Source organism: Oreochromis niloticus, linkage group LG23, assembly GCF_001858045.2.
Source record: "Oreochromis niloticus isolate F11D_XX linkage group LG23, O_niloticus_UMD_NMBU, whole genome shotgun sequence".
NCBI lineage: Eukaryota > Metazoa > Chordata > Actinopteri > Cichliformes > Cichlidae > Oreochromis > Oreochromis niloticus.
The window spans coordinates 40,828,313-40,853,227 of NC_031986.2; the positions used below are offsets into that span (position 1 = coordinate 40,828,313).

A 24,915-nucleotide genomic window follows, 5' to 3' on the forward strand; every position below is an offset into this window, starting at 1 on the left:
GGATGGAGACCCAAAAGAGAGATAAAAATGCACATTGTATTCTTAGGATGAACAAATGTTTCCCAACAAGTTTGCCAAATCAGCTTGGTGATGATATATCATGTAAATTCTGACACCCTCAAAACATCTACTTTAGTGTGAGTTCACAAAAAAATTATTTTGCTTTTCATTTGCCTTGATACTCAATCCGAGGTGTCTGATTTTCAGAACTTTAAAACATTTTATTTTATGTCTTTTAAAATCAATAATCCTCAAGCCTCACTATCTGCACTCATCTTTGGAACAGTTTCTCCCTTCTGAGGAAATAATCCGTCTGAGAACAGTGGACTGTGTTTTTGTGGATTATCCTGGATTACTGGGACACCTTTTCTGGAAAGGATTGCTGATGATATTTTTTTCTTAAATTCAATTTATCCCAGGTGTTAGCAACACAAGCAAAATTTAATTTAGCTCCACTTTACCAGTGTGGTAAATCTAACAGCATAACTGAGTTAGCAAATTTTACCTCAAGCGATACTGTAATTTTTAGTATTTTGTGGAAATAAACAACAAAAAATAAGGGGGTGAGTTTATCACAGTCTATCTATAGATGACTGGTGGCATAGATCAGGTGGTCCCTCTGTTCTTTTCTGATGTCATAAGGAGACTCCAAAACGAAATTAAAATTCACAGTTTGTCCCTTACAACAACATGGATAAGGTTATCACATAGTCATGAACAGAGACGGGTAGCTCATTTGGCTCCAACATATTTTGATAGGAACAGTTTCTGCTCTATTAGTTCGATATTCATGGGTGCATCTCACTGGGCTTCAGCCAGTCTGTCGTCTCCGTACAACAGCAGATCAAAGCTTTAGGTCTCTGCAGATCGGGGAGGGGAGCTTGCTCCTGCTTCTTCTTAATGGTGACAGTGTTATTGGTGCTCTGTGTCTTGTTAGTTTCTTTAGATACTGGGTGATGTGAAGATGTCTCGTGCTATCTGATCCCATATCCATCCATACAGACATGACAAACTGCAAGTATTACACGGTCACAAAATTGACCCTATTTAGGAGAAGTGAAATAATGAAATATAATAAAGAAATGATTTGAAATCAACAATTTTATTCCTTTATTAAATGTTTGGTGCCTTTGTTATGTGTATCACATTTATTCATATTGATTAATTGATCATTAGCAAGTGTGAGGATCTCTGTAAAAGTAGAAGTCTTGGCTGATCTGCAGAATTCAGGTATGTTGACACAAAGAGATGGAGGAAAGACAATAATAATAATCTTAAAGAATCTGTTATTGCTGCTGCTGCTCATCAATATGGAAAGTGTTGCAAAGCCATTTCCAAAGAATCTGAACTTAATTACTCTTCAGTGGGAAAACATTCAGCACAGCTGCCAGTCCTCTCAGGAGTGGACGCCCTAGAAACGTCAAACCACGCCCAGGGAAACTGCAAAAAGCCCAAGAGCTGTTTGCAGACCCTACAAGTCTTACTTACTGTGTTTGACACAGTTCATGACAGTACAATTACAATTCATATGTTAAGCACAACGAGTTGGCGTATAATGAAATATGTATTGCATGAATAAAATTGCCATTGCCAACAAGACTGAACAAGTATAAATTATTATTATTTTTATTAGGAAGGGTTTCCAGGAGAAAGCACATCATATATTTCTAAATCAGCATCTGAACTAACCACAACACTTCTAGAACATCGTCCTTTGTACAGACGAGACCAAAGAGGCCATAACGCACATCTCTCTTTTTGGCAAAAACCAAACATAGCATAGCAAAAAACAAGAGCCGCTATGGTCTAGACCTCAGCCAGATTAAAATGCTGTGGTAGGACCTTCAGAGAGCTGTGCATAAATGAATGTTCACAAACCTAGATAAAAGTGGGATAGAATTCCTCCACAGTGATCCTGAGTCACGGCTGCTTCTGCATTTTGGCTCAGTTTTTTAAATAAATAATGATATGGTAAAACATATTGCATGTTTTTGTTCATCTCAAGTTGTATTTATTTCCTTTTAAGACATGGTAAGGACTGTCTGCACATTTGTCTTTAGGAGGCAAAAACATTGAAGCAACACTGCTATTAAACTGACCCTTGCTGATTTCCCCACAATAACCTGGGAGCTACTAGCTACATCTGGATGACTGCCCCGTACCTCCTATCAGCCCGAGCCAGTTGCAACATTAGCACAATGCCAGCAATTGTTTTAAAGCTACTTACTGAAGCAAGCAGAGATAGTTTGCTAAAATTAGTGATAAAACATTTAAATACTTAAGAGAGAGGTTAGAGATTTAAAGCAGTTAAACATTGCTCACATAATCCACAAAACCACTTATAGATGTACATATTGGTTGAAATACTCTTCATCTGACAGGGATATGCCATAAAGAAAGAAAACATTGGGAATCACTGATCATCACTTTCTCATTAACACAACATCCCCCTCTTATCTCACACTTACTGTCTCTATTTATGATCCAAATTATAAACAGACCAATAATCAAACAATATATGTCAGCTCTGATAAAAGCAGAAAAATGCCAGCATGCTTTGTCGAACTCCATACCACAGTAAACAGATCCACATCTCTCTTTGGTCAGTGCATGCAAACAGGAGAAGATGCTTAGTGCGGAAGTTATGACATTTCTGTCTTGACACAGCATGCAAGCGCTAACTGTTGACTTTGTGGTATGTCAATACAAGTTCATGCTGTTGCTAGCATTTAGACTATACTACAAAAAGAATCTGTTTTGTCAGCTTGGCGAGTTCCAGCTCATAGCTCTGTCTCCAGCCTGTTATCTGTTGGCAGGACGTATTATGAACCGCTGTGATGCACTGTTTAGTTCAGTGGTTAATGATGAACAAACAGTCACGAATGACTGGATGTTGGATAAGTTGGCTTGGTCCAGCCTTGCACTGTTTAGCTGCGCTGTTTATTATTTCACTGTTCTGCATCATGGAAGAATGGTGGACCTGAAAGACAGCAGGAACTGAAGCTACGGACGTCACAGCATTAATAAAGCACAGAAACATATAACTGACACAAAGCAGACTGCAGCATGGAGTCAGACTCTCATTTCCCCTTCTTTTTTTTCCCAGTATCTCTTGAGTCGCTGTTAGAGAAAGGGCTGTAATCTGTGTTTAATGCAAGATGGCCTTATTTAGATTTATGGCATTAATGAAAAAACAGCCCAACTGAAACCCAGTCACAATAGAGTAGCATGTATATGTCTACCAAATAAGCTCAGTAAAGGGTGAAAAAAGTTGAAGGTGGTCGAAGATGTGTTGAGGCACAAATGGCAGTGGTGTAGTACTGATTCTAGGTAGCAATAAGGCAAAAAAATGCAAAGCAAATTCAAATGAAATGTCCTTTCTGGCTTTCTGCTAACAGACGAACATGGGCAGAATAGACATAACCTCCTTTGAAGAAGTAGTATAATGACAATAAAAATGAGAAACGTTGAAAATAGCAATTGCCCAAATGTAGTTCATAAAATTCATAACAAGCAAGCAGAAAGGGCAAAAAATAAATAATGAAAAGACAAATTAATAAAGAATAAAATGCAACTGGGAAATAAAAATAGAAAACATGATCAAAAGGAAAAACAACTCAGTGAAATGAAATTGGATTTTTTTTTTAAATGCATGGGTAAGCATCGCAAGGTTAAAAGTTGGCAAGATCAAAAGGCAATTACATAAAAGCAAGTCTACGGGAGTGTATTTTGAGAAGTGGATTTAAAAGATGGTGCTGAATTAGTGATGGATTTCTTTGAGTGGGGCAGTCTACAGATCTAAGGTTGCTGGGTGCAAATGGCAACTACAAAGTACGTTTAATGATGACCGCTCACAGCAAAGACTATAGATCCAGAGAGCCATTGCTTCTGTCAGGATGTTTCAGTTCAATTTTTAAAACATTAATTTCTGTTTTAATTTTAGTGTATCTGCCTATTTCTTTTCATAACTTCACTGAGGTGAAGTCCTGGCCATGTGATGGTCACATGATGATAGTCCGTCATATGTTTCCAGTACGCAGTATGCAATACAGACTCCCCATTTAATCATTTTAACATAAAAAAGCATCTAACTCTTGGGATGAACCAGTGTTGTGTCTTCACATAACAGACAGCTTAGCAAAGAACCAACCAGATGCATCTGGAGGGCGAGGTCAGGGGAGAAGTACAACAGTGAGTGTCTATAGCCATCTGCAAAACAAGGTGGATGTTTGGGGGCTGTATTTCATCTTGAGGCTTTAGAGATATTGAACTCTGAATGCGCAAATGTACCATCTTTTTTTGATCCACCATGCATTTCCGTCTGCAATTTTCCTGCTAGGCCTTCATTTTTCTCAAACACACTACCAATGTAGTAAAGTCACACAGAGTGGAACACTAACAGTCATGGACTAGTATTCCCAGAGCCTAGACCTCAACTTTATTGAAATAGCGTGGGATCATCTTGACAGAGAACGGAACAAAAGGCAGCCGACATCCAAAGAAGAGCTTTTAGACTGTGTTGAAGAATAAAGGTGGTGAGACCAAACATGGACTTTCATGTTAGTTATAAGAACTGTGCAAACCTTTGGCTTATATACTGTATTTGTGTTTGCTTGTAGTTCAATATATCACTGGACTCATTGACCATTGTTCTTGCAAAATATAACAATATGGTGGGTTGTTCAAGACTTCCGAACAATGGTGTCTCATTCTTTTACAGATATTTGCTGTTATTTTAAAGAGAAAATAATGGAATATAAATATTTTAGAACATCTTTCAGTTTTTTTTATAGTTTATTTTTTTTAATTGTTAGATGATATTCTTTTGACTTTTATAGTGTCAAATATTGTGAAGTGTTCTTTTGGTGCTTGGACCCTGAATCTTTGAAAAACCCTCTTCGTGTCTTCATTCTTCCATCTCTCCTCTGTTTTATGTGTCCATTCGCCCTTGACTGTTGGGCAATACACCATCTGCTAGCGGACACTGCACATGGACAGAGGGCATTAGCCCTTATGTAACTGTACTCCCTCTTCTCCTACCCCATCACTTCCTCCCCTAAAGAGCCACGGAGCAGTGTGTCCAAACAGTGGTGAAGGAAGATGTGACCCCTGGGGACTCACATGATGAGCAGAGATGCACTTGGCCTTAACGCATCAAACAGCGACTTCAAGAACCACTCACTTTATAACCTAGACAATCACTTGAGTCCTGACCTGGACAACTTGGGACCCATCTCTTGCATGTGATAGATCAGATCTACATCATCTGAAGTTTGACCCCCAAAAATATTTTTACTTAGCATCCACTTACTTGCCCTTTGTGGAGCTCACAGCCACTTCTTAAGGCTTAAAGTGAGAAATGCCAGACTCTCCTTTGCAGTTAACGCTCAACATCGAATGTTTGGCTAAACAGCGACTTCTGCTGGTTCTGTGTCAAAGTCTTTCAGTAATCAATTAAATATCCATGAAAACACCTAAACTTGTGTAAAAATCCATGAAGCGGTGCGAATCTGTGTCAAAATGTAAATTATATTCTTTGATATAATCATGTGTAATCCTCCTTTGTTAGTCTTATGTGACATTAAGAAATCATTGTTATCAGTGTAATTTTTGAAATATGTTAAAAATCTATTAGTATAGTAACAGTAATAATGATAATAACCCATGGGTCTGTCTCCACTCTTCAGTAAAAAGCTAAAAGGGTACAGCTGAAATTGACTTAGGTTTTATAGACTTAGAACAGCTCACACACAGACAGATATAAGACCGTCACATCTCATGCCATGACTCTCAGTGACATGGCCCATTAATAGGAGCACCAATTCAATTTCTCCTTTCCCTCTGTGGCAGCTTACAGTGACAGCCATGCATCATGCTTGCAAGCCACCAACTACGGTTTTATTGCCAATCAAAAAAAAATAGAAAATCTGTGCAACTTCTGCAGCTATGACATCCAGACTCTCTGACTTAATTTTATAAAAATTACTTTGCTTCATGCAAGTCCTACAGAAGAACCTGATTTCAGTGTCATCTTTCTCCTTGGGCACACTTTGTAAATCTAGAGTCCATTATTAGTACAGTTCAGAAGCATATCATCTGTACCTGACGTGGATGTATTTGTTTTGTACAATCAAAGGCAATTACAATGATGAAAGAGTAATCTTTAAACGGATGCACAGCTATATTTAGGGAAACTATAAATATAAGAAGTTGAATAAGGGATAAGAAAGGAAAAAGGTAAAACTGACTGAGACATGCAAGGAAAGCGATTAACAAAGAGCACAGATGGATAAACAGGGTAAAGAAAGCCAGGAAGCTATGTGTTAACACAAAGAAACAAAGGAAGTGATCAGGCAAAATAAAACTGAAAAATTATGATGATCTTTGCTTGAGACTTGAAAACAAAACAAGCCCCATTGTTTAAAATTTTTTAAAACTTGCTCTCTTAAGTGGCAAGTATTAAATTTGTAAGTGTGCATTAACTGGATGTGGCTATGAACTTGGATTTTTCATACACCTTCTATTTTCTCAGTGTGATTTGTGGGTTATCCAGCATGATTGACAGCATTAACCGAGTCCAAACAACAGCCACCGGCCATCTTTCCCCTTTGTTCTTTTGCATTTCCACAACATGATTTCCTAATATATCCTCATGGGAGACCATCAATTGTTTCTTGTTCACTTATAAACATGTTTTTCTTCAAGCATGAGGCCTTTTGAACATCACTCCTGTCCTGCTGACTTTGACTGACGTAGTCACTAATCTGAGTCTAATGCTGAGAAAATCAGAAAGGCAATAAAGCTCGGCTTCTTCACCAACCAATTTCAAGTAGTAGGAGAACGAGGAAGCAAGCGTGCGAGAGAGTTGTCATTCCAGTTTAATTGAGGCTGTCACATACTGAATCACTGGGCAGGCAACACTTAATTGGAGCCTTCCAGTTTATCCCTGCGCTTGACTGAGTGAGTCAGATATTATGGAAGTTGGCGGAATCTTTATTGTTACTGACACATGGTGAACGGGAAGGAATTTGTCAAGTTAAACCGTTTTTTTAATCGGGTTCGTGAAGGGCACATTCATTTTGCAGGAATCCCCCTTTATTACGTATATACGATACCATTTTGTCGTTGTTGGATTATGTGTTGACTTTCAGCATATGCTCAAAATCTGAGCAGATGGCTGAGGAAGACAACCTGTAAGGTTTCATTTAGTACTGGCCTTTCATGCTAAATTAACCATGACCCAAGGCAATTAATTAAGACTGAATGAGATGGAGATTAAAATTAGTTTACATAAGAAAGAGGAGGAAGCATTAAATTGTTTTTGCAGGTGTAATTTCATTATGCTGTTCATTAAAGCGGGTGATCCACTCAAGACATGGCATATATTTTATCATGTACTTATGTAAGGTAATTCATTACTAAATGTATGTACATGTTTCTATTTGTGGAGTATCTGCATCGCAGAACAGTATAATACCAGACAGTTAAAAGGAAAGAGAATGAAAGAGTATTAGGGAACTCTGAAATAATAAACAGAAATATTGTAAAAGGATTATAGCAGATGGAGCGGATTTAGAACAGTCCAACTGCCTCGAGAACTTTATTATGTTTTCCTGAAAACGGGACCAAAGGTGACTCCTTTCTGCCATTGTTGCAATTCTTACATAAAGCCACGTTTTTTTTTTGTCGTTGTTGTTGTTTATGTCAAATCCACTCATCATTTTATATTTGGAGAGAAAACAGTTAAATAATGTCATACTGCGACAGCTAGTACAGTAGGTGTTGCATAAAGTATTTTGTGATTTGCTGTGACACCCATGCCACCAGGGTCAAGCCTGCATTTTAGTCACAAAGCCATATGTCACTTCACAATGTGGCAAAATGTAATTTCCTGGAGAGCAAGCCATCCTTCCAAATGCGTCTTTGACCACTACAAGCAAGGTCACTGTGAGTGCCCCCGCTGCTGCCCCTCCACACATGCTGTGTCCTTTAAATCTAACTGTGAGTGTCAGGCTAGAATCTACTACTCATCCCACTGACAGTTCATTCTACAGAGGTATGACTCACAGTGCCTATTACACAAACTTGGGAGGGAAAGAGAGAGGGGCCTTATGTAACATTAAGCAACACCATCCACAGGGCCATACTCTCTTTAGCCAGTATTGATTACAGTTCTAGAGTTCTTAATAAATGTTGATTCATTAATATTATTCTCCACTTTTGTGATTTTCTTTGAGTCTTTTTTTCTCCCTTTTTTGCGTGTGCATGTTGCATCTTTATGCATCATTTTGTGTTGGTGTGCCTGCTGATATAACAGGAAGTGAAGTGCACTGCACTGGTTTCAGGGGTAATCTTATGGGCTCATTTTTCAAAATCACATGGTCACATTTTCGCCCTCGGGGTGTTAATAGTGTGTTTGGTGTAGAGATTTACATATTTATTTACATATTATTAGATACATTTTTATATATTTTGTTGAATGTTATATCAGTTAAACTTATACCTGATTGTATTCTGATCAATAATAAGCAATTAAGCATGAAAAACATAACAATTACATCATACCTAATATCATGTCTTTTATTCAGAATAATGTATATTAATGGGCTGGAGACACATTTCTTATCTTTTACATTTCAAATATGCAAACATATTCATTACTCAAGCTGCACTTGTCATTATTAGATTTGTACTTTAGTTATATCTTTGATCAAGAGTACAGATGATTTACTAGGAAAAGCACATACAGATAAACACGGTTTAGTACTCACTTTTAACATTTTTAACTGGATGTTAAGACTTTTTACCCTCTCTGATGTAATGAGTGCTAAGCTGGGAGGACTTCAGTTTCTTTCATTCCCACCATTCTTAACAGCTGATATGTGAAACTCCATGGAATCATGGATATTTGTGGTATAAATACATAAAGCCATTGCAAAAACTGTTTGTGTACAGTGAATAACATGTCTTGCAATTTCACATTATAGGAGAAGCTATACAGTAGGTCCAGCAGCTTCTGTTTCCACAGGGAATCCAGGCATTAAATGTGTTACAGAGCAACAAAGTGGACATTCAGGCTGCATTTGTTTCAGATAAGCATTGCAGTGCCGAATACGCGATGGTGTGAATCAGTGGGTTCAATTTGACTCTCCAGTGAACAAACACGATGTGCTGAAGCCAACCTCTGTTTTCACGTGATTATTTCTAGCCACATAATTACATATTAATCAAGCAAAGGTGACAAACATCTTCCTTTCTCTAAATAGAAACTCTTTCCACTCAAATGCCCAGTTCCACTTAATTATTTACCGACTTCCCCTCCGTCTTCACAGATCATGGAAGATTTGTTTCACTTTTTTTTTTCTTCATGAAAAATGAAATGCACAACAACAAAAAATGTTTCGTTTTTGAAAACCTTGATTGTATTTTCTGTAAATTTGTCATTTAAAAAAAGCATTCGGGAAAGCAATATGACTAGAGAGAGAGAGAGAGAGAGAGAGAGAGAGAGGGAGAAACTGGCTTTAGTTAGCATGTATGATCACAGCGTCCTTCTTCTCTGAACACATCAGAGCGCGAGGAATCCTCGTGGGCTTTACAGAGCTGTCATGTTTCCTTAACTACTTCATCACAATTTTCTTCCCATGGCTACAAGGTATAAATAGGTCATAGGATCCCTGTGTGTGCAGAGCTGTACATCTCAGTAGCTTTACTGGTCATGCACACCTGAAGCTGATGGGAACAGTCTGAGAAACAGTCTTTTGAGAATTGTCTTTCCAGCTGCTGCAACTTCTGTATCAAGGCCGTCGTGATTCTTTAAAGTCGGACGTACTTCGCAAAGTGTCAGAATTAACAAGAAAGTTGCTGAATCCTGTTTTCATTGATTTATGCTTCTGTTCATTCTCATTAATATCTCCTACGCCTCTCTCCATCTTCCAGTACAAACAAGTGGAGCAGTACATGTCATTCCACAAACTCCCAGCCGACTTCCGACAGAAAATCCATGACTACTATGAGCACCGATACCAGGGCAAGATGTTTGATGAAGAGAGCATCCTGGAGGAGCTTAATGAGCCTCTGCGCGAGGTATGAAAAAAAATCCCCATACATTTTCTGTGATGTACTCACTCACCCATGAATACACACATTTCTCAAGTCTCCACAGACGAAATAAGATGGAATAAATTCAATATAATAGTCATTTATTCTTGTTTCATCTGTAAAATGTATCCCCATGTTTAAAATTGATTACTTCCAGCCTTCTCTGTATGTATTTAGTTATTAAGTGGTCTAATTTCCCTACTCATTTGGTAGTTGGCATTTCTTTTTTTAAACCGAAAAGTATATAGTTTCACAAAAGCAAACGAAATGGGTCGAAAGTAATGTTTGCACTTTCTAAACTTCAGGTAACTGCAAAAAAGTGAAAATGTGTGCCAATATCCTTCTAGACAATCTAACCCCCCCCCCAAAAAAAACTATAATATAGAATAGTGTTTGAACTGTACAAACAGTGAATATACTATAATACACTCTACCCATCATCACACAGCTATCACCAAACCTGTGCTTGTATCTTTAACTGTACATCCCTGTGCTAAAAATCTGCACAGATTAACCATTTGTATCTCCTGTTGCCATTTAGGAAATTGTCAACTTCAACTGCCGTAAGCTGGTGGCCTCCATGCCACTGTTTGCCAACGCAGATCCCAACTTTGTGACAGCCATGCTGACCAAACTGAGATTTGAAGTATTTCAGCCTGGAGACTACATCATCAGAGAGGGGACAATCGGCAAGAAGATGTACTTCATTCAGCACGGGGTGGTGAGCGTCCTGACCAAAGGAAGCATTGGCATGAAGCTGATGGATGGCTCCTACTTTGGAGGTATGTAACTACTCAGTAATTTACTCAGTCCTATTCATTTCTGTTCTTCTATGGGTTATTTACACTTTACTTCCCACTAGAATCCACTGCAGCAGGGATGTCAAACTCATTTTACATCATGGGCCACCTACAACTCACTTTGATCTTAGGCCAAAGCAGCAAAACTCCCCTTTCTGTCTGTGTAAAGATATTTAATTACACACTTAATTCCATTTAATGTGCAATTTCAACAGTAAATCTCAGTTTTCCTACACAATAAAGAAAAGCTGCTGTAGCAAATGACAGAAATCAGTCAGCACAAAAAAAAAATATGTAAAATTACAGAAAAAGTTTTGCCTAGAAAAGGCAGTGAGCTTTGTAGTTTAATTGTTATTGTTCATCTATTATTCAATTACTTTGGTGTAGTGTGAAAGACAATGTCTTTATCAGTAGGAAATTCCTAAATAGGAAATTGGCGTCTTTGTCAGGCCATTACTGGTCCCTGGACCTTGTGTTTGACAGCCCTGCACTACAGTAATATCACAGATGTGTGTTTACTTTTGCAGTTTGCAGATAAACAAAAAACTATCCCAATGTTTTATTTGGACTTCTTGTTCAGCCTTACGGCGACTTCTGTCCCACTTTTCCGGGTTGTTGTTCCTCTGTGGCTGTTTAGAAGCATGTGGTGCTACTATTGCCACGCATAAACCCACACACACACCAACATACACTTTTTAGGTCCTGTAGCGTGACTCTTTGGGCTGCATTATGCCCTCTGCAGAAGCTCTGTCCACTCACAGTTTCGTTGATGTGCCAGCTGCCCAGAGCACTGTTGTAGTGACATGACTACACATGCACGCATCCATTCACACACACACACCTAATTAATAACACCTAATTAGCACAGCAGAATGAAGATGATGGGGCCATTTATATTGTCAGACATCGGGTGTTTGAAGTCATGCCTGCCACCAGGGAGGAAATCACAGGTCTCCATGCACGCAACTAGCAGTGAGCTAAGAACCGAGGGGACAACACGGTTTAACTTCCAGTGGGGTGTGTATGTGTGGTAAAATCTCTGAATAAGTCAGTAGCACTACGTAGATGATGATGTCACCATCACCAACCAGCTAATGCACAAAGTGTTTTTTGATTGGATTTACCTGCTTTTAAATTTTAGTATCTGACTTAACCTTTGCCACTGTTAGATTTTCTAACATTAAGAAACCTTTTTGTGGAGTTTCTCCTTTCCACACCACACTATATTTTGTACATAGTTATCACACACAGGTGGGGTAGATTGGTTGTATTATATTAATGCACTTTGAGGAAGGTTTTTTCCTTTTTTACCCCTATGCCCTTTCCATAAAGTCCACAGTGAATACAGCCAAACATAACCTCATAATCATCATCTTTATTACACAGTGTGTGAGTAGATCCTGTGGACAAGCGGTTTGTTACTCAGATTCTTCTGGTGTCCCAACACCATCCTAGGATACTGCTGATGACAACCTCCATGTACTTGCTTGTTTTGTCAGAATATCAAAAGACAAACAAAACTGTTTTTACAGTCTGGGTAGTGCTCCCTGTGCTCATTTTTTTACTGGAACTAGGGGAACGGGTCAATTTGGATCCAAATTGCCACAGTTCACATTAACCATCCAGCCTTTCTCTGTTCTTTCAGTATATTTAAGGATGACAGTTTCCCCATCTACAAGCCACAAATGGTCACCCAGTGGTTTGGAAACCCTTTTAATTCAGTAGCAGCAGTTTCATTAGTATTATTATCCTCTGTCTGCACTTCCCAGTAGACACTATTGATGTTACCAATATGTAAATGGCTGTGTTTTGTGTACACAGGGATATTTCAGTTACAAAAGAGCTTTCTGAAAGGGATGCCTTTTCCCACAATTCTAACAAAAGTGGATTTCAAGCAACTGCTGGTAATCATTAGCAGTTTCTTTAATATGATGTCAGTGAATTAATATGAAAGCACTCTATTGCACACTATAGGTCGCTTGTCTAGAAATGTCTAAGTGCATGTATGTGTAGACTGACATCAGTACCTTTGTTTGGGGGAAAAACCTTCTTCCTGAGAGTCAGCCGGTATGAAAAGAAACTAATGCTAATGGAGAAACTGACTGTATTCAGTGACTGTATATATATATAAAAAAGTGTATATACACATATATGTGCTAATTAGTCCTCAATAACAAAGTATTAAAATACTTGAATTTCATTCAACTAGCAGACGGGTATCAGCTACAGCTACCTGTGTCTGCCACACCTGTTACTGTAAGCTTTAAGACTTCCCAAACTGACGGGTAACAAAAAATATGTAAATTTTAAAAATTACTCATCGTACAGACCAAAACTATTTTTCTACAAGGGTGTAAACACAGATTTTATTGCAGTCTAGTCTGGTAGTGGTCTTGACTTTAAGCTGATGGAACCTGCTAACGATTTCACTCTGTTTCCAATCTATTAGCTAAGCTAGGCTAAAAGACTGTAGTATTAGATTTAACAGATACACATGAAAATCTAATTATTCTTCATTAGAAAGTAGATAAAATAAAATAAAGTGTGACTGCCCTGGATTGTGAGAAACCTCATATAAACAGACAGGAACAGTCCAGTGCAGTGCCTGTTCTTAATGGAGTATCCTGGTGCCCCCACACCCCCTCCCCCAGAGAGTCAGAGGAGGTCAACCTTTCAGGGAAGGGAAAAGGAGGGAATATGGTTGTCAAGACAACAGTCAGCTCCAGCCAATAAAAGGAAAAAGTAACAGAGAAGAAGATACTAAAGAAGGGAAGGGAAACAACTGAATGCAATGGAGCGCATCTCTAAATATACTATACACTGCTGTCAGTGTGGTGCTAGTGAATGAGGAAATACCTAGGGTTACATTCAGCGGGTCATGCTGATGACACACAGACTTTGTATTATTAAAAGCCTTTATTTTCTTAAGCCCAGGAGTTCTCCACAGCCTATGTGGAAACATAATGGAACATTTTAACATTTAATGTACTGTAACAGTGTTTTGGCTGAGCATCGGCCTGCTTAACAGATCTCTTACTCATAGCGTTTCTCTTCTTTTCTCTATTGCTGTCTAACGCACTGAAATCTGTCGGTTTGCCATTTTCTGTTCTGACCGTATCTCTCACCCCTCCAGAGATCTGCCTGCTGACCCGTGGCAGACGGACAGCCAGTGTGCGTGCGGACACCTACTGTCGCCTGTATTCTCTCTCTGTGGACAATTTCAATGAGGTGCTGGAGGAGTACCCCATGATGAGGAGGGCTTTTGAGACAGTTGCCATTGACAGATTGGACAGGATAGGTAAGAAGAAGCCATTTTGTTCAATATAGAGATGGGTAGCCTCCGGTAGTTGTTTCACTATGATGTGATTAAAAGTTTCAAAATTTAAAACAAAAGCCAAAAGATTAAAAAGATATTTAAGAACACAGCTTTCAGATACTGTTCATCTGCTGTAGATAGTTTTTTAAGGCTTGCCACTTCTTCCTTTTTTTGTCCTCCATTTGTCCACTTTCCTCAATTTTTTTAAGAACATACTGCACACCAATCAAAGCTTTCAGCTGATAGCTCTTTGGGAATCACCTGGTTAAGAATTTGGAACAAATTATGTGTTTTTGTGAACGACTGCTGATAATACAATGTCTAAAGATACAATTTAAAATTGGTTCTTTGCTAAGCTGCATAGAGACAACACTTGAGTTAGGAGCCCTTTTATGCTCGAATGATTCCGTGTTAAATGGTTCAGCAAACCAAAAAGGAACAATCCTCTGAAAATGGTCAGGTACATGGACAAGACTGAAAATGAGAGAAAATGAAAAAGACCTTTAGAAACTGTAGAGAATGAGTATTCAAAGACCACTTTTACAAATACAAAAAGGTCAGTTTTTTGGAAGCAAAATTTAAATAAATTAAGGGTGTCGTGAGACTTTTGTGCAGTACTGTAGCACTCAGGCTCCTCAGTCCGATATCGTCTCTTAAATTTATACAGAAACATGCTAGGCTACAATAAAAAAAGAGAAAAAATGTGTGAAAGAACAATAAACAGTAAAAATGTATTTATTCTGAAATGATTTATGAACAGAGTTTTAGTTTTGGATAATTTCGCCTCACTGATAAAATCCACGCGCATTGCTGTCTTCATAAGCTTATGAGTCATTCACAAGATGAAATGAAGCATAAGGAAAACATACTCATTCATTACTGTGATGTCTCTGTCAAAACACTGCACTGTCTGACAGCTGGGATGTAGTCTATGAATGATCCTAACAAGGGCTGTGTGGTGTACAGCTCAGGAAAGAAATCAAAGGTGAATATGTATCTTTGTATGTTATTAGGTTCCTGAAGTTCAGTTGTTCAAGTGCAGTTTAAGTCTTTTGGTGGATATTTTAGGAAGAAAAGCAAAGAAAACTTTTACTTTACTTGAAATGCGCCATCCTGATTTTTTTCAGTGATTGCTCAGCAGTCTCAGTCTGGGGTTAATGTATATATATATATATAAAAAAATTAAAACACATAAACAAAGATGTGCTCATGAATGTTGATTGACAGTTTATATTTTCCTTCACATTAAAAACAACTTTCCGTCTCCCGTCATGCCCCCCAAGGTCAGCTAATGTTACATCCCTCATCACATGACCACACCTCATACGTTCACGAGGCCCTGCATCTGCCACCTGCCAGCTGTTGCCATAGCAGCCAGTTTCCACACATGAGCAGACTTCAGTCAGGCAGCTCACATGTTTAAAGAGAGGCTTGGATTGTCTGCTTCAAGACCAAACCTCCAATCAAACATTCCCACCGGGCTCCGTGCATACTTGATGCATACTAGTCACTAATGATGAGCTCTTTTAATTGGCTTTCTCAACAGTCTTTCTCAGAAGAAAACAAGTGGATCAAAGACACAGAGATCTGTAAAAAGGTGCCTTAAGAACATAAGAGTCTAAATAAAAGAGACATGCTTTGTTGGTTAAATAGCTTTCATGATTAAATAAATCTTTAAGCTTAATTGTCTTCAGTAGTTATGTATTGTTTTCTGTGAGGGCATTTGTGACTAGAAGTTTGAATGAGGAATGCTGATTCAGCCATTCATGCATTTTAATGAAAACAGCGTTTGACCAGTGTGGCCCATTAATGGACATGGAGACACTTGTGTGACCTTCTGTGTATGTGTCATTATTCTCTACCAATCAATGGCCAGTAAAAGAAACTGTAGGTGTTACTTGGCAATGGTATTGCTGTGGAAACAGTGAGGTATTATCCGAGCTTTATCTCTGAATTCTGCAAATGAGGGTGGTCCAACTTGCAGTACCAAGTTCTTCAAGGGCATGATAACCCCCAACCAAGTTTGCACTTTAGAGGATGCAATCAGATGGTTGTATGCCTTTTCCCCCTTTTATTGTCATCCATCTCTGCTATTTATGATGCACATTTGATGAGCAGAGCCTGGCACTACAGCTTAGCCAGTTTACAAGCACCTAAGGAAGATGTATGACAAGGAACAACACCATATCTATGAGAAATTCCATCTCTCAATGGCTCAGTCACACTAGAGAAAACCTCCTTGTGACTTGGACAAATTGGTGGTTCCCTGGTGAATCCATTGAATTTTTTTTTTTGATTCAGCAACTGGTCAAAGGAGCTTGCAAAGAAAAGCGTCTGGACTTCTTTAAGTTGCTTGAAGACGTTTCACCTCTCATCCGAGAAGCTTCTTCAGTTCTAAGGTCAAATGGCCGAGAGTCCCAGATTTAAACCCAGTGGGAGTATCCCCCCAAAGAGGGACAAAAGGACCCCCTGATGATCCTCTAATCACCTGAGCCAAGATGTGAAAGCGGGTGTGGGTCCCAAACACCTTGCTACCATCCTTGCACCTCTCGTGGGGAACACCCCACACCACATCAAGAACTCCACCGACTTCACCGACAAGGTCCAGAAACTTACCCTGGATCCAGATGAAACCATGGTGTCCTTTGATGTAGTCTCTCTCTTCACTTGCATACCCACCACGGAGGCAGTGGAGACTGTCAGAGAACGACTACAAGAAGACAGCTCCTTGGAAGACAGGACCAACTTCACACCCGATCAGATCTGCACACTGTTAGACCTCTGCCTTACCACAACATACTTCAAATACAACGAAGGCTTCTACAGACAAAAACATGGCTGTGCCATGGGCTCCCCCGTGTCACCTATTGTAGCCAACCTTTACATGGAGGAAGTGGAAAGGAAGGCTCTTGACTCTTTCAAAGGAAGAGCACCCAGCCACTGGTACAGATATGTAGATGACACCTGGGTCAAAATCAAGACACAAGAAGTGGAATCCTTCACTGTGCACATTAACGCTGTGGATAAAAACATCAAGTTCACCAGGGAAGACACAAAGGATAACTGTTTGCCTTTCCTGGACTGCGCTGTGCACATTGAAGAGAATGGCAACCTCAACATTGAAGTTTACCGGAAGCCCACACACACGGACCAGTACCTCCTCTTTGACTCCCATCACCCTCTGGAACACAAACTTGGAGTAATTAGGACCCTACACCACCGGGCAGAACATGTTCCCTCTAAGCCTGAGGGAAAAAAGAAGGAACACACACATGTAAAGGAAGCACTCAAAACATGCGGTTATCCTAATTGGGCGTTTATAAAGTCAGCAAAGAGGCACAGAAAAGAAGATCAGACACCAGCGAGGGAGGATAAGAAAGACAGACGCAACAACGTTGTCATCCCCTATGTAGCCGGTGTATCAGAGAAACTCAGGAGAGTTTTCTCCAAGCACGACATCCCAGTGTACTTCAGACCCAGCAACACACTCAGACAAAAACTGGTTCACCCGAAAGACAAAACTCCAAAACACAGACTTAACAGCGTGGTGTGTGCTGTACAGTGCAGCGAGGAATGCCCAGACCTCTACATTGGAGAGACCAAACAGCCACTTCACAAGCCCATGGCACAACATAGAAGAGCCACCTCCACAGGACAAGACTCAGCAGTCCATCTACATCTTAAGGATAAAGGTCACTCTTTTGAGGATGCCAATGTTCACATTTTGGACAGAGAGGACAGATGGTTTGAAAGAGGAGTGAAAGAAGCCATCTATGTCCACTGTGAGCGACCATCTTTGAACAGAGGCGGTGGTTTATGACACCAACTGTCTGCCATCTATAATCCAGTTTTGAGTTCCCTCCCCAGACGCCTTAACACCCACTCACATCCTGGGCCATCTGACCTCTGGAATTCGCATGACAAGGTGGGGCCAGGTTTCACAATGAGCTCACCCGAAACCCTGGCTGATTAGGTCCCACACCCACTTTCACACCTTGGCGCATGTGATTAGAGGATCACCAGGGGGTCCTTTGTCCCTCCTTGGGGGGATACTCCCACTGGGTTTAAATCTGGGACTCTCGGCCATTTGACCTTAGAACTGAAGAAGCTTCTCGGATGAGAGGTGAAACATCTTCAAGCAACTTAAAGAAGTCCAGACGCTTTTCTTTGCAAACTCCTTTGACTACGATGACCTGGATGACTGAGAACCTTCACAGACAGATTCAGCAACTGATTACAAGTACTGTGGAATACACAACTCTGCTATGGGTCTTTTTGCAATGTAATTTTGCACTTAAATTGCTGTCTTAGAATAACTACATTACTGTCTATGGAGGAATTCATAAATTTCAGAGATCTATGAGGTTCTGACTGGAATGTAAGTAGCTGATGTAAATTTACTTTTAATGTCAGTTTTGTGTTTCTGGACAGCAACAGATTTGCAATATCCGCCAATTTATCACAGTTCAATGCGTTCATCTGTTTGATGTCATTCAATCACAAACTGATAGCAGACTGACTTGGTGTTATTGCTGTTTTATTGCCAGTCTTGACGCACCAATGTAGCTTTGAAGATCGCAATAGGTTTGCGAGTAGATGCAGACCTGATCCCAAAGGCAGCAAGATTGCACGTTCATTGCACACTGATACAATAATTTTGTGTGATGCCGAGTTCTCCAACTGCTGTTTACCCTAGGAGAATTTCCGAGGATGCAAGCCAACAATTATGCATTCCTTTGTATCCTCTTTCCAAGCCTCCAAACACCGCAGAGAGTAGCTCTGTGTTATCAGCAGATAAAATCCCCATAAAAGCCAGTGGGAGGGGGAGGAGTTCAACACAGAGCTGGAATGAAGCAACAGTACTTACCAGAACTTACCAGGAACACCCACACTTTTGATTAATTTTCTCCAAGCCCTCTCATTTTTTGTGTGTCCATATAAAAGCTCAATTGAATCATACATTTCCAGGGCCACACATGTTACAGCGTGTCCCTTTTTTCTGATTGTTCGTATTATCAGGAGAATCCCATCTGTGGGAAAATTTTGCTTGATACGCAGCATCAAGCAAAACTGCTGACTTTTAAATATGATCAACCTGTATAGATGTGTTTGCACACTCAAGTGCAGATTTTCATAATCACACTGTAGTTCAACTATTAAATTCTCAAGCTGTGAGTGTTTTTATTCCACACATGCAGCAAATGTATCATGCTGCTGAAGCACAAGTCACCAAATCATCATCAGCATTCCCCTCATGTTCTCCTTCTGGCTTAGCAGCTGGTTGTGGTAGAATAATAATCTTTGTTTGTGATGTACAGTAGGTCTCAGGCTTTGCACTGACTAATAACCTAGCTCTGTAGTCAGCTTTCTAGGCTGCCTTCTGCACTGGTGAATCAAGCTGACAATACTACAGTTTCCATATGAACACACAAACTGCTCTACATGCCGTGCTCTGCTGTGAGTCCCTTTTTGTTACCAGGGCACAACAGATGTTGGGTCATCTGGATTTTGCTAGGAAGGCTGCCAGAATCTTGTCTTTGGTCTCAACATGTCCAATCCCTGCAGCAACACATCACAGCATCCATCTTTTCCTCTCATACTTCATTGCCTCCTGTTCTAATGGTATCTAATGCTCACCTGCAATGAGCCTTCTACTTTTCTCCTTGAAAGCTGACATATTAAGGATTTGTTCACCTCATCTTACCATTAGTTGCCTTTTCCTCAAATGTAAGTCACTGATTAGAGTGAATAGGTGTTAGTGTTAGAGAGAGAGAGAGAGAGAGAGCCTATTTACTGACTATCAGCCTATCTGGGCATCACATCAGAGAGAAGGCACTCAGCACTCAGCAGGTATCATACACAATAGTCTCTAACACAGTCATCTTACTTGCCTGACAGCGGTGGGTTTGAACTTGTGCGATCCCATTATTCTCTTCTCTGCAGTACTACTGTGACCCAGGATGGCCCTCAGCTGAAATGCACACCTGCTTTCACCTGAATTACTCTGTCTTAGTTTTATCTGTGCAGACAGTTTTTTCAGGACTAAGTGGGATTCTGCAGTTCACTCCTCAGTGGCATACATCATAATGCCTTGTACAAATCTGCCTTTATAATCCCAGCTGGTTTACTGTTTTACTTTTGAGTGCTTTCAAGAGGTTTTGCTATAAGAAGCAGTGCATTTCTGTGCGTCATTTACAGTCTGAGATCACATTAACCAGCTTAATATTTTAAAGCATTATGACCGTCACATGAATTTATAACACAAAAGTGAATTAAGGAATGAACTGGTGCATGCTGGGATGGTTCCAACTCACTGATTCATGCCCTGTGCATTCCATGTTACTGTAGATCAGAGTGCATATACTGTACTTTTCTTTCCCTGGTGTGTCCTCTCTCCTTGGCGCATTTATGAAATAGTGTGGAGAAATTGCAGTTTTTAGTGTCGGATTCATCACGTGGCTGTTTTTTACTTCACCAAGTGTATGCTTCTGCTAAGAAAATAGATCACACATCACTTGTTCAAGTGCGTGTTTTTGGCCACCGCACTCACAGCTGAGATGATGATGGGAAAAGCCTCAAGTCAGCTGTGCAACTGCTTCTGAAATTGGGGCCACTCATCCAGCATTGCATCCAGCTGTGCTTTGAGCTGGCAAGGCTGGATTCAGTGCTTTGCTGGCAGCTCAGGTTCTCTCTTTTTTTTCACATAAAAATCAGAGGTTGGCTTCCTAATTTGGATGTGGCCTGTCAGGATCTGCCAGCCAACACAAGTGTGGTGTTCAAGGCGAGACTCCCCATGCCATATAAACTGGGACACAGACCTTTTCCTCAGATGGTTTCACAAATCTCTTGTTTGCAGTTTATGATGCTTGCGACCATCAAATTTAGCAATAAAGGCATCAGTTGGTGCTGTTTATTGATAAGCTGTTAAATTAGCAGTTGTAATAGCCGTCCATTAGTTGCACAGATTATGGACCATTAGAAATACATTGAAGTAAATAGTGTTTTCTCCTGTACGGCTAATGTATTGTCAGTGAAATGCTCCCTCTTACATCATATGCACTGCAGAAATAATGGTTGCCTGCACCTCTGCATTACCCTATAGTAAGCAGAGGATGTTCCTGTGTCTGTGTGTCCATCAGTCTTGGATTGCTTGTTTGCAAAAAAAATGGATACAGGCAGTATATCTGTATATATGTGTGTGTAAATTAAGCTTTTTTTTCTGTTTAGCATATTGTTAACAATTTGTAAGGTATGGAAATATAGCATAAAAGTCTGCTTTGTTTTTTCTTTCATTTTTTGCATTGTTTCCATTTGCTATAGCAAGACTTCTTCCTTTTTCCATGTCTTTACAGGCAAGAAGAACTCGATCCTGATGCACAAAGTTCAGCATGATCTCAACTCAGGTGTTTTCAACAATCGTGAGAATGAGATGATCCAGGAGATAGTTAAATATGATCGGGAGATGGTTCAACAGGTGGATGTGCCACGCCCACGGGCCATGTCCATGACGCCTCCACTAACCGGTGGGATCTTTACTCCTCCAAGTTCCTCCACCCAGGCCCACAATTCAGCAGTTGCCACTCTCCAGCAGGCTGTAGCCATGAATTTTTGTCCCCCCATGCAAGGAAACTCTGTGGGATTGGGTAACCTGCAGTCTCCCAGGATGATGAGGAGATTTCAGGTGATGCAAAGTGTATCGAGCCCTGTCTCAGCCTCTCCACTACAGTCTCAACTCCTTGTTTCTGGTGCCTTTGCTCCGGTCCTGTCCAGCCCCCCTGTCCAGAGCCCACTAGCAGTCGGCGGGCGATCATTCCAGTATGGATCCAGTGCCCTGGCTGGTCCCACCTCAGGCTCACAGCTTTCTCTAGTCCAGCAGCACATAGCCAGCCCCGTGCACAGGCCCAGCACACATAAGAGCACCCATTCTTTGCAAATGGGAAGTCTGAGCCAAGATGCCAGGGCACTGTCAGCTTCTCAGCCTTCACTGCCTCACGAGATGGGACAACCAGCTGTCCCTAGTCCACCCCAATCTACACGAGTCTCTTCCACTTCCATTGAGCCCCCTCACACCCCACTGGGTCAGACAGGCATCCGGAGCGCCATACCACACAGGGTGGTTCTCCCACACCAGATGTCTGTTGGGGCCTTTCCTGTAGCATCCCTCCCTGGTTCTGTTCATGGTTTTGCATCTGGTGCAGGGGTAGCAGTAGGAGGAGTGGGAACTGGTCTGGGAGAATCGGGACTCCCCAAGAAGGACTCTATAGTGAGCCTTCCTGAGACAGACCACATCAAAGTCAGATCCAGGCTATCCTCAAACTTGTGAACCTGATTAAAAACACTTGGAGAGTGACTCAACAAGGATCTTGACTACAGGAACATGGGGAGTTTTCTGTTATCTCTCTTACAGTTCCTCTTTTCTTTATTCCAGTTTGACTATCCGATCGTATGAATGTTGAATGAGATGCAGCAGGGAGAATCTGATAGGCGACCGTTCTAATATAATAAAGTCGGTACCGTGACTTTTAAAATTGCAGCACTCAGATGTTTCTACTCACAGAAGTACTAGTTGCACAGATTGGTAATGGTACAGTAGTGTTTTTAATTCACAACATAATCCACAACACATGGGAAATTTGCTTCACTACCCCTTCCTTCACCTCATTTTATGCAAACTTGGGGTTGGATGAGAGTTAAAGAAATTCAGGGATGTGCTTAAAGTATCAGAAGTTGGCACTTTAGTGGGATCTTATTGCTATATTTGAGCAGATTTTCTCAGTAGGTTTGCTGCAAAAGGCCAAATTTATAAGAACAAGACTGCACAATATTAAAACAATGAAAGATGATATTTCAAAGTATACAGTCTAAAAGCAGTCTACTTTGACTTTATAAATCAGACTAATAGGATCTGATAGCCCTTAACTCAGATAAATAAGTCCCAGACATGTCAGATCACAGACAGTTAATATCCTCAATGCTGAAATTACGATTGTATTTTTTCTTCAAGCCAAGCCACTGATTTCTACAGTATATGTCTGCCTGTTTGTTTTATTTAAAGCTGCATTAATCACTGTACTTTAAATTAACAGTGACTCTAATCATGTTTTTGGTTTTTTTAACACCTTAAGTTTGTGGTACTGTTCAGTCTTTTTCCAGCAAATGATTAATATTGAAATGACCTGCACAGCAGCAACAACAGAGACAAATTCAGCAACAAGCTGATGAATAATGCTTTAATGACCTTGTTGAGACCAAAACAGAGTTAACCAGCATCCCAGTAAAAAAGAGCTGTGATGCAATAATATATAGTGTAATATTGCTCATGTGAGCAACTTTCTAAGGTAAGTTTTGCCCTCAAGTAGCTACAAACTGATTGATGCAGCTTTAAGTAGATCATAGAAGTAGATAATAAAGAAGTGTAAATATATAATTCCTTTTAATTACATATATATGTGGCCTCTGATGGAGGACCTGAGCTTGACGATCACACACATACCATCCCCTGGAGTGCAGGTTTATGGACTAAAGTCATGTAAGTGGTAATATCCCACAATTGTGAAAATGTTCTGTTTAACCTTACAAATTGTAATTCACTGCCAGCCAATTAAAATAAATTTTATAGTTAAAATGTAAATTCCCTCATCAAAATGTAAATTCATTCTTTTCCTAACCCCTAATCTCACTTTCCTTTAGTTGCAGTTTGGGCCATGTGTCACTACGCCAAAGTCAATTCACACTGATAATGAAACTCCCGCGAAGCTCAATGCCACTGTTGATGCTACAGTTTTGGTCCACAGCCAAGGACAGTGCCGATACTTTGCAGGATGTATATTGCAGTGTGCCTCTGTCATTAAGGCTTCAATAAGAGGTCATGGAATACTGGCAATTTGTGTCCAAAAGCATTAAGAAGGGAACCTTTTCTCCTGGACCCGATATTCTATTCACCTCATCTCACTAATGCCTGAACCATTACTGGGTAATGAGTGTGGAAATTGGAATCCCCCGGGTCTGTTTGGGACTGTTATTATTCTCGTTCAATTGGATTTCATTATACAGTGCCAATAATGAGTTCCTCTCCTATGATCATTTTGCATTTTCATTTTGTTTAGTTTCAGTTGAGGCGTTGTTATCCACCTTGAGAGTTCTGAATGGGACAAAGTTGAAGGTTTATAAGTATTTTTGTATCGTGTTTTTGAGGTCTGTTGTGCTTTTGTTTTATCCCCAAATTATGCCCCGTGGAACCTATTTAGCTACTCCAAAATAATTAATAGAGGCTTGTTATGAGAATGGTATTTTGCTGAACTTCACATTGTGTCCTGGAGGCACTCTGTTAGGACAGGAAATGCATTTCGTGACTAAATTAGTTTATAGATATTTTTACGCTAGTGGAAAGCACACAGTAGAGGATGATGGTGTAACAGAGAAAGAGAGTAAACCAGACTGAGTCAATACCTTTACTCGTATCACAAGATATTACTAGCTCAAGTTTAATGATTATAAATAAACCCCATGTTTTGATTAAGTGTGAAAATAGTGAAACCAAAGTTCCAAAGATTGCAATTCTTTTGTATGCAAACCTCACAGTGATTTAGCATAAAAATCAGACAACACTAAACTCATTCAGTCCTATTGTCTGAAAGTGATGTTTATCACATGAAGCAATAACTGTTTGAAACGGAGTGAATGACCACTGTATGCAGATCA

The 24,915-nt window shown here is 40.0% G+C and overlaps 1 protein-coding gene across 1 annotated transcript in view; it reads left to right on the forward strand.

Moving 5' to 3' along the window:
- Positions 1 to 24,915, forward strand: part of hcn2b (hyperpolarization activated cyclic nucleotide-gated potassium channel 2b) — a 42,619-nt gene extending 17,704 nt beyond the window's left edge. The window contains exons 5-8 of the mRNA XM_003439671.4: positions 9,937 to 10,083; positions 10,640 to 10,880; positions 14,032 to 14,196; positions 21,567 to 24,915. Of these exons, the coding sequence (XP_003439719.1) occupies positions 9,937 to 10,083; positions 10,640 to 10,880; positions 14,032 to 14,196; positions 21,567 to 22,537 (1,524 nt within the window). The 3' untranslated portion in view covers positions 22,538 to 24,915. The remainder of the gene's footprint in view (positions 1 to 9,936; positions 10,084 to 10,639; positions 10,881 to 14,031; positions 14,197 to 21,566) is intronic.